Source organism: Bos indicus x Bos taurus, chromosome 2 (assembly GCF_003369695.1).
Source record: "Bos indicus x Bos taurus breed Angus x Brahman F1 hybrid chromosome 2, Bos_hybrid_MaternalHap_v2.0, whole genome shotgun sequence".
Taxonomy (NCBI): domain Eukaryota; kingdom Metazoa; phylum Chordata; class Mammalia; order Artiodactyla; family Bovidae; genus Bos; species Bos indicus x Bos taurus.
In genome coordinates, this window is record NC_040077.1 from 4537225 (window position 1) to 4547715 (window position 10491).

At 45.7% G+C, this 10491-nt stretch overlaps 2 protein-coding genes across 5 annotated transcripts in view; one reads left to right on the forward strand and one right to left on the reverse strand.

The window, feature by feature from the left end:
* WDR33 (WD repeat domain 33) overlaps positions 1–3615 on the forward strand; it is a 108654-nt gene extending 105039 nt beyond the window's left edge. For 2 of the 4 annotated variants that reach the window (XM_027554686.1, XM_027554696.1), the window contains 4 exons: positions 738–901; positions 1010–1102; positions 2005–2220; positions 2842–3615. In XM_027554686.1, coding sequence (XP_027410487.1) covers positions 738–901; positions 1010–1102; positions 2005–2220; positions 2842–3071 — 703 coding nt within the window. In that variant the 3' untranslated portion in view covers positions 3072–3615. The remainder of the gene's footprint in view (positions 1–737; positions 902–1009; positions 1103–2004; positions 2221–2841) is intronic. The other 2 variants (XM_027554677.1, XM_027554704.1) reach the window with 2 other exon arrangements.
* A 2621-nt stretch (positions 3616–6236) lies between these two features.
* Positions 6237–9638, reverse strand: SFT2D3 (SFT2 domain containing 3). The gene has a single exon (XM_027554754.1). It carries the CDS (start codon positions 8989–8991, stop codon positions 8350–8352), a length of 642 nt encoding a protein of 213 aa, XP_027410555.1. The 5' UTR covers positions 8992–9638; the 3' UTR covers positions 6237–8349.
* Between the last annotated feature and the right edge of the window lie 853 nt (positions 9639–10491).

The window sequence follows — 10491 nt, forward strand, 5'->3', positions numbered from 1 at the left end:
GCAGTGGTGAGCCACCCACAAACCAGATGCCTTCCTGTCCATCGGTCAGGTGTGGCTGGGGCCACTGGTGCAGGTTATGGCCCCTAGGCCTGCCCCTGAGTAGAGAGGTGGACCAGGGCACATGGCAGAACAGATGCCCCCAAACAAGTCAAGTACAGTGAGTAGGCATGATCTCTAGTGATCTCTGCCCCCTCCCCCCGCTTTTTTTTTCTGATTATGTAAGCCATGTTTATATATAAAAATGTGAATGGTAAAATGAAAAATATTTGGGAGGCAGAGGTAAAGAGCCTGCACTGAGTGTCAAAACTGGCTGAGTTTAAATCCCAGCACTTAACCATGTGTCCTTAAATAAGTGACTTAACTTCTCTGAGTCCTGTGTAAATAAATACTCAAGGGTAGAATAGTCACTTTCATAAGGTGGTTGTGACGATAGAACAAATGAAATAATACACTGTAAAGCACTTGGCATGAGATAAGCACTTTAAAAATGCTCACTGTTATTCCTAAAAGCCTAAAAGAAAATTAAAATAACCCCACATTTTAGTACATTGCCCTCTTGCCCGTATTTACCTGCCATATTATAAAATGGGTACTTTAAAAAATACTTAATTTTGTTTTGTTTTTCTCTCATTCAACATTGTATCATATTTCCTCACATAATTAGGCTTTTTTGAAACATGAACTTCGACCTACAAGGTATTCCATTAGATGGATATGCTGTTGATTTTCCCTAACAGCTTCAGAAGAGGAGCACCCCCAAGACATGAGGGCCGTGCTCCCCCCAGAGGAAGAGATGGCTTTCCTGGGCCCGAAGACTTTGGACCAGAGGAGAATTTTGATGCTTCTGACGAAACAGCCCGAGGAAGGGATCTCAGAGGTCGAGGTCGGGGTACCCCCCGAGGTGAGCTGAGAACCATGGCTCTGGGAAGGACAGGGATGAAGAGTTAGGTGGTTGTGAGCACGCCTGGAATAGTCTGTGACTGTGGTGGTGTTTTGTTTCACTGTGTAGGAGGAAGGAAGGGTTTGCTTCCCACTCCTGATGAGTTCCCTCGCTTTGAAGGAGGACGGAAACCAGACTCCTGGGATGGAAATAGAGAGCCAGGTAAGGCAATAGAGCTGCTTGTGCCTTAGGGTTGCTCTGACCGACAGTTCTCAGAGTGTGGTCTGAGGACTCTCCCAGGGGTCCACTGCATTCTCTCTTCAGCAGCTCACCTCTCCCTGGGAGGCTGGGTTGTCTTCATATCTTTAACCCACAGTGTGGACTGAATGCAGGAGCAGGTGGGGACTTTCTCCTGCTGAGCCAGATATTAAAGAGATTTGTCAAAATGCCACTCTTTTCACTAAACAGTTTTGTTTTTGGAAAATATAGTTAAATGAACGAAAGTTTTCTCAGTCTTAATTTCTCACATGGCAGATGTTGTTAGAACTCTCATAAATTAAATCTATTTGGGGTCTTCAATAATTTTTAAGAGTGTGAAGACGTTCTGAAACTAAAAAATCTGAGAATCACTTTTGTGGACCTTCCCAACTCCTCTTATTTTAGGGGGTGTGTTGATTCCTAATCTTGACCTTTCTGTGTATTCATGATGTCACTGGCCTACGGCGGGTATTTAGGAAATGTTTCTTGCGTGAATGAATATTTGTTTTCAAGTTGCTGCTTAACAGTATAATTTCTGTCTTCTTTTGATCACATTGTACTTTAATATGGGGTTCCCCAGTGGCTCAGCGGTAAAGAATCCACCTGCAATACAGGCGATCTGGGTCAATCCCTGGGTTGGGCAGATTCCCTGGAGAAGGTTATTCTCCAGGGAATCTGGAGAAGGTTATGGCTACCCACTCCAGTATTCTTGCCTGGAGAATCCCATGGACAGAGGAGCCTGACGGGCTAGTCCATGGGGTCGCAAAGAGTTGGACATGACTGAGCAGTTGAGCATGCGTGAACGTACTTAAATATAATGGGATTGTCAGATTCTTAGCCTTGTGGATCTGTGCTTCCTATTTTAGGGCCAGGACATGAACATTTCCGTGATGCTCCCCGCCCTGATCATCCCCCTCACGACGGTCATTCCCCAGCTAGCAGAGAACGGTCCTCTTCTCTCCAAGGCATGGACATGGCATCTTTACCACCCCGAAAGCGCCCCTGGCATGATGGGCCGGGAACCTCTGAGCACAGAGAAATGGATGCCCCAGGAGGTCCTTCTGAGGATCGAGGAGGCAAAGGTAAGTGAGGCTGGTGATTACAGCTTGGGAGCTGTGGGTGCTACAGCCCTGCCAGGAAGGCTTCAGGGTTACTGGAAGCCCCATCCCAGTGTATGCCTGTTCTGTCTGTCCCTACTGGGGCACCCCACACTGGGGTACTAGGGGTCCTTTACCCTCCAGGGCTTAGACTGCAGAGATACATGTTCCCAATTGTGGTGCAGCCAGTGGATGACTGCAAGCTCAGTCTCTGCACAGGTCTCCTCCACTTGCTTCCAGGAGTGCCTGGTTTGTTCACGTTTTCCACTACGGCTCTTTTTCAGACTGTCCCAGCACTTTCTCTGCTGATCTGTGAGACTCTTGCTCTGATTGGCAGATGTGCTCTGGTAAAGACTGCTCTGAGCCCTCGGGGCCGTTGTCAGGGGCAGGGAGGATTATCTTCTCTCAGGTTCTGTGCCTTTGTTTTTAGAAGGAGCTCTGCTTGTGGCCAGAGTCACAAAGACTTTGGGGAACATGGTCTGGAAGTGGTTTTCTTTTCATGGGGGCAAATGTTGCAGTGTCTGTCATCGTAGAGTAAATGTTTGTACCAGGAGTTACTAAAAAGTTGAAATAAAAGTCACATGTAAAACCACTGTTTCATTTCAGGCCGAGGGGGCCCAGGACCTTCTCAGAGAGTGCCTAAGTCCGGACGTTCCAGCTCCTTGGATGGAGACCACCATGATGGATACCACAGAGATGAACCTTTTGGGGGCCCTCCAGGCAGTGGTACCCCTTCTAGAGGGGGCCGGAGTGGCAGTAACTGGGGTAGAGGGAGTAACATGAACTCTGGCCCACCAAGGCGAGGAGCTTCGAGGGGGGGTGGGAGGGGTCGGTAGAAGTTGGGGCTCAAACCCCCTAGGCCTCTCTGGACAGTATTTAAGAGCTTCTGCGGACTTTCCAAGAGAAAGAAAAGGAGACCTGCACCGTGTGGCCCTGAACTCTCTCTGGGCAGCTGAATCCCAGGAGCCCCTACCGAGGTCTTCAAGATGAAGAGACTGCTGCTGGCGACCCAGAGTAGCTGGCCTTGTTTTGTCCTGTCCACCCTCACTGCCCGAAATCCCACATGGGTTTGTGAAGATAAAAGCTGGAATCTTTTTTTTTTTAAGTGTCACAAGACATGGAGCACCTCCACAAATTTAAGTTCATGTCCAATCGAAAATTTGTTTCTATATGTACAGTTGTCAGAGAAAAAACATTAAGTTGTTTTTGTATGAATACAGAATGTGATTTACGCAAGAATTAACAGAAAACAACTAGTCGTCAAGTGCTTGCCTTAAGGAAACCTTTAGTTTCCGTCGCATCTGGTCTGCTGAGAGGTGTACAACTACTGCTTACATTTGTGAACATCCTTGATGGGAATCTCTAAGTCATCTAAATTAACTCATCTGTGAATTTTGTTTTTAAACAAATTCTTATCTAGCCATTCTGTCACACTTACTTTTGTAGCATAGTGAAAAATACTTCAAAACTATAATGTGGTTTGAAGTTAGATTCAAAGCCTTATTAGTTAGACCTGCTGTGGCAAATGGAAAATTATACACTGAAGAAAAAAAAAATCTGGATGTCCAAGCAGAGGTCTCCCTTGGCTGCATCTTCTAGTAATTACACCTTAGCCTTGAGTTGTTTTTTTCTGATTAGAGGAACATAAGCTAGAAATCATCTACACATACCTTTTGAATACTGTAAATCATTTCAAAATGGTTTTAAGTTGAAAAGGAATGGATCAAAATCTTTCTTAAAACAGTTCTGCAAAATTTAAATAATGTCTTCCTCTTCCACACTAGCTCTGTGGAAACACCAGTGTTTAAGGCGGAGGATTGTTCAATTAAAAGTGAGCCAGGAAGGTCTCATCCACAACAGATTCTTTTAGTTTTAAATGAATAGGACAGTTGGCCCACTTTGAATTGGAAGCCAAAAGTTCAGTTTGAGATTACCCCAGGATACTTTCTATACTGACCCCTTACTTTGTTTTTATAAAAAGTCTTTTTTATTCTTCAAAGGACATCCTGTGGTCACCCTCACTACTTCGACAACTTCAGCTGGGCACTGGAGACAAGTTTATTTGACAAATTTAGTGGTGCTGGAAAGTGTCAGTAGTTGCTTAGAAAAGGGATATTGACATAGTTGGCGTATATAAAAACTTCTAATTGGTTCTCCACTAATTTAAAAAATGGTAAAAAGCTAAGTTGCTTATGCAGATAAAATGTTTACCACACATAAACACTGCCTTTTTTAGGGTGTTAGAACCTAGAGGCTTCAAGAGATTTTCTCTTTACTTTGCAATTTGAAACATCCTATTTATCAGCACCTTGCTCTAAACACACCTATAGGAGGCTCAAGATTGCTTTAGGTTTGTGGATATTCTTTATTTGCCCTCTACTGCTGCTAAGTCGCTTCAGTCATGTCCAACTCTGTGCAACCGCATAGACGGCAGCCCACCAGGCTCCACCGTCCCTGGGATTCTCCAGGCAAGAACACTGGAGTGGGTTGGCATTTCCTTCTCCAATGCATGAAAGTGAAAAGTGAAAGTGAAGTCGCTTGGTCGTGTCCGACTCTTAGCAACCCCATGGATTGCGGCCCACCAGGGTCTTCCATCCATGGGATTTTCCAGGCAAGAGTACTGGAGTGGGGTGCCATTGCCTTCTCCATGCCCTCTACTGGTATAGCTTAAAAAGAAGTTGTAATCAAATTCCAAGAGGATAAAAAGGGATCCAGAGCACAAAACCATAATAGACAGTTTATTGTTGTTCAGTTGGTAAGTTGTGTCTGACTCTACGATCCTATGGACTGTAGCATATCAGGCTCTTCTGTCCTCCACTGTCTCCTGGAATTTGCTCAAATTCATGTCCATTGTGTCAGTGATGCCATCCAATTATCTCATCCTCTGTCTTCCGCTTCTCCTTTTGCCCTCAGTTTTTCCCAGCATCAGGGTCTTTTGCAGTGCATTGGCTCTTCATATCACATGGCTGAAGTATTGCAGCTTCAGCATTAGTTTTTCCAATTCAGGGTTGATTTCCTTTAGGATTGACTGGTTTCATCTTACAGTCCAAGGGACTCTCAAGAATCTTCTCCAGCCCCACAACCCAAAAGTATCAATTCTTCAGCACCCAACTTTCTTTATGGTTCAACTCTCACATCCAGACATGACTACTGGAAAAACTATAGCTTTGACTATACAGACCTTTGTCAGCAAACTGATGTCTCAGCTTTTTAATATACTGTCTGGGTTTGTCATAGCCGTCTTTCCAAGCAGCAAGTGTCTTTTTGGAGCCTAAAAAAATAAAATCTGTCACTGTTTCCAATTTTCCCCCATCTATTTGCCATGAAGTGATGGGACAGATGCCATGATGTTAGTTTTCTGAATGTTGAGTTTTAAGCCAGGTTTTTCACACTCCTCTTTCACGCACATCAGGAGGCTCTTTAGCTCCTCTTCACTTTCTGCTATTGGAGTGGTATTATCTGCATATCTGAGGTTGTTGATATTTCTTCTGGAAATTTTGATTCCAACCTGTGATTCAACCAGTCTGACATTTCACATGATGCTACGCTGCATGTAAGTTAAATAATCAGGGTAACAGTATACAGCCTTAATGAACTCCTTTCTCAATTTTGAATCAGTCTGTTGTTCCATGTCCAGTTCTAACTGTTGCTTCTTGACCTGCATACAGGTTTCTCAGGAGACAGGTAAGGTGGTCTGGTAGTCCCATCTCTTTAAGAATTTTTCAGTTTGATGTGATCCTCACAGTAAAGGCTTTAGTACAGTCAATGAAGCAGAAGTATATGTTTTTTTGGAATTCCCTTGTTTTTTCTATGATCCAACAGATGTTGGCAATTTGATCTCTGGTTCCTTTGCCTTTTCTAGAGATTAGGCTCCTTTTTTTTTTTTTTTCTGAGACTCATGTGCTAAAAACTTTATCATAAGATTTTAAGGCTTTAACTCCAAAAACACTACCTCAGTAAGCAGATAACCAGGTTGCATTTTGAGAATGAATTCATTTAGAGAAAACGGAAAACTCAACATTTTTATTACTTAATGTATATATCTGCATTTTAAATCATCACTGTCAAAATACATACAATATATTGTGCTTTGAATTTTATAAAAACAGATTTCCTGACAGTGAATTCTTGGGAAAATGCTGGAAAAACAATTTTTAAAAATAGCATCAATATAAAAATGGGCTAAATGCGGTAAAATCTTCAGCCTAAAATTTAGAACTAAAATACAGATTTAACTAGGGGTTAGAGAAAGCAGCCAGTGGTACACTTTCCAGTCAAAAAAATAAATCATTCCCCCAAAACAGTGGATTTGCTTTTACAAACACCTAGTAGTTGTGCCTCTCGAGGCAGGTAACCCTGTTAACTGATGGGGGGAAAAGCAGGCTTCTTTCAAAATAAGGGGGTGGGAGTAAGTGCCTCTCCAGGCAGGTAACCCTATTAACTGGGGGAAAGCAGGCTTCTTTCAAAATAAGGGGGGTGGGAGTAAGTGCCTCTCGAGGTAGGTAACCCTATTAACTGATGGGGGGGAAAGCAGGCTTCTTTCAAAATAAGGGGGGTGGGAGTAAGTGCCTCTCGAGGTAGGTAACCCTATTAACTGATGGGGGGAAAGCAGCCTTCTTTCAAAGTAAGGGGGGTGGGAGTAAGTGCCTCTTGAGGCAGGTAACCCTATTAACTGATGGGGGGGAAAGCAGCCTTCTTTCAAAGTAAGGGGGTGGGAGTAAGTCTACTTCAGCGACCACTTGGAGCAGGGCTTGTTGGACACTGATCAAGACCTATAAATATAAATTTTGAGGCTGGAGGAAGAGGCAAAACTCTGTTGCCTGACAGCCTGTTTAAGCAATGCTAATCCAGTCCCAGGAAACAATTACTTTCAAGTTGTTCTCAACCTTAGCAGAAAAAGGAAATCATTTGGGAAGCTTAAAAAACAATACTGATGCCAATCTCCCCCTCACCCCACCCAGAGATTCTGACTGAACTGAAATTTGACTCAAGTAACTCTCATGTGAACTGAGAACCACTGGCATAGGATTAAAACTTCTTAAATACAGTTTACTTCCCAGTTAATATGTAGCTAGTGAAAAAATGTTGTTTTATTTATGGACTTAACCAGAATACTGAGCCCATTCTTTCTGGAAATAAATTAAGGTAAGTCCTAGACCAAGGTGCTAAATCTAAAAATGAAGAAAATTTGGCAATTAGGTATGAAAAGCACCTTACATTCCATTAAGATCAGAATATCAAGTGTAAACTATGGTTCAAAAGCACATCATAACATTAGGAATGAAAAACGACCCTGTAGAAATCCACGGTTTCCATCCAATAGGATAACTGGATGTGGAATTATCTTCCTGTCTGCCAGGCATTTCCTTAGCTGAGTTCTGTCCTTGGACCTCTGAGCATTTACGTGCACCTTACTGGATACCATGCTTCTTGGTCCATGGTTTCCTTATGTAATGCAGAACCAGCTGTCCTTTAATTTTATAAGACCTCATGTTAACAATTTCACCAAAATAAGAGAAAACTGAGATAAACCGTATTAACTAAAGCACTTGAAAAAATTACAGTGGCTAAAGTCAGCATTTAATCTGCTAACTCCTATGGATACACTCACGTTGAAGAACAAGGGGAAAATCTTCCAAAAGCGAAAGAAAGCACGTTTAGTGGAACTAAGCTACTGCGATCTACCCCTGGGTTTTTTTAGGTGACAAAACGTGAAAGACAAATCCGGGAAAATAAGGGCAGTCAATCAAAACGGAAAAGCTATTTCCTCTTTTTACTGAGTGTAATCTAAGACCACGGTTAACGCAAAAACAATTTATCACTAATATTCATAGCGTCCTATCACCAATTCAAAACAAAATCTGGTTTTCACAGCACTTGCTGCCGAGTGTAGCACAAAATGCAGAAATCGAGGAGCTTCCCAAACTCCTTGTGTCTCAGTTTACAGTTCGCTGGCACAGTAAAGGAGCAGCTTCTACCCCGTGCGGTCTGGGAACGGACAGGCGCAGTCCTTGGTTTGGCTGGCGGTGGGCCTAGAGCCGGTTGTCCGTGTCCCCTTGATGGCGCATCCTGGGGACGGATTCTGCGTCCTTCCGACGGCGCGGACCGCGGGCCTCAAACGGGGAGCGCCTTGGCGAGGGCGGCGCCCGGGCCCAAGCGCCCGAGTGTGATGCGCAGAGCGGTGCCCGCGCCCCGAGGAAGCACGCCCAGCAACGCGGCCAGCAGTGCGGCCACTTGTGCGCAGGCGCCCAGCGCTGTGAGCAACGTACTCCGCAAACACAGCGCCGCGTATAGCGTCACGCCTAGCGCAAACACGTAGAGCAGCGCGGGCCGCGAGGGTGCCTCCTCGCCGCGTAGCAGGCGTCCACACGCTGCGCCGCCTCGCAGTAGTGTGCCTCCTGCTAGTGCCAACGCCGAGCCCAGCGACCACAGCAGCGCGAACTTCCGGGCGCGCAGCAGCAGTATAGGCGCGTAGAGTGCGGCCAGGCCGAAGCAGAGCGCAGCCAGCAGCAGGCACACGCCACTCGCCGCCAGCCGCTGAGTGCGCGTCACGCTGGGCAGGCACGTCTGTCCCGCCGCCGGCTCCGCGGGGCTCTGTGTCCACGTCCAGCGCAGGCCTACGCGGCTGAACCACGCCCTGGCCCCCGCCGCGGACTCCTTCGCCTCTCCCGCGGCGAGCAGTGGCTCCGTGGCCGCAGGGCCGCCCGCTTTCCCCTGCGCCAGATATTCCTGCAGCTGGCGGTTGAGGTCCGCCATGTTGGATGGACGCTTCCGCGAAGTCGCGAGGTGGGGGGGGGTGCAGCCTCCCACTTCCGGCTCTACTCGGTCGGCTTTGGAAACTGCTCGGACCTCGGGCGGCTGTTAGTCCGCCGGGACGGAAGGGGCGGGGCTTGTGGTTCCACTGCCTACGTGGTCTCGACTGGCACTTGCGCTGAGACCGCGGCTGTACCCCTGCGTGTAGCATCCGGACACCTTCTTCAGTGTCCGCTGTAGGCGCGGACAGGGCTTGGGTGAATTATATTAGCATTAGAAGTTAGTTGAGGGGCGTGAGCTCGTGTGGCTATAAATGAAAGAAACTTGTGTGTCTTGACTTTACGGTTATCAGTATCGTGATTCTGTGCTGTAGTTTTCTAATATTTGGCCATTGGGGAGAAATGGGGAAAGGGTATACGGTCTTAAACTATGCTAATCTATAACTTAATTTTTAATTTAATGTTTTAAGAAGCTCACGCTTCAGGTCGTAAGTGGTTTCTTTGGGAATGCTACAGAGCTGAAGCAGAGTTAACCGCCCACTCCCACTGATGTGCTTCTCTTCTCTTACCCGTTTCAGCATAGGTCTGGCAATATTGTTTCAAGCCCCAGGTCATATATGTATATTTTGGCCCACATTGTCATGCTTCTGATGCACCTCCGGGTACAAGTTTCCAGACCCATCAGATAATTCTGAAGCGCTTGTTCACGGCTCGGTTAATTTCTGATCTTTTTTCAGAACCTCCTTGAAGTTCCTTGGCTTGTTATGTAGGTCACAGCCATCTGGGTGTCTGCTAGGACTTGTGGTTTCCCTGCTCTCTGGTTTCTGCTTGGCTAATTCCTGTTCTCAGACATTCAGAGTAAGCTGCACCTCTTGTTGTTTACATCTCTCACTGAGGTGCACTTTCTCTGAGTTCTCATCTATCCCAATTGTGAAAGTTTATTTGTTCAAGGCAGTGCCAGCAGCTTGAGGACAAGTTCTCTCTTATCTCCCTTTTCTTTGGACCTGGACAGCAAAGGCACTCAAACGGACGTTGACCTGATTGACACAGCTGTCGATTTGAGTGCAGTAAAGCCTTTGTAGATGTTGAAGCCTTCGGTTGAAAAACCTATTTTTAAAGTGTCTATTGTGAATTTAAATATGATGGTATGGAAGTCTTTGTGATGTAGAGTGCAACCCAGTTAAGTACTACAGCAGTGTATTCTTGTACAGATCTTTGATTTACTTGCCCCAGAAGCACTGGGAATGGGAGGCAAGGCTGAGCGCTGTAGGCTTTCTTCTGTCGCTGACTTTGGAGGCACTGCAGGAGAAAAGAGGGTATCTCCCTGTATCTGTTTCTTTTGTCTGTACTAGCTCCCCTCACTCCTTGGTACTGGCTTCCCCTGCACAACTCCAGCTGATGACTGGTGACCGTCCTTTGTCCTTTATGACAAGATAAGTATTAATGATTTCCTGCTGTTGTCATGTCTGACTTTTCAGTTTTCTTGTTACCTGTGTAACCAGTT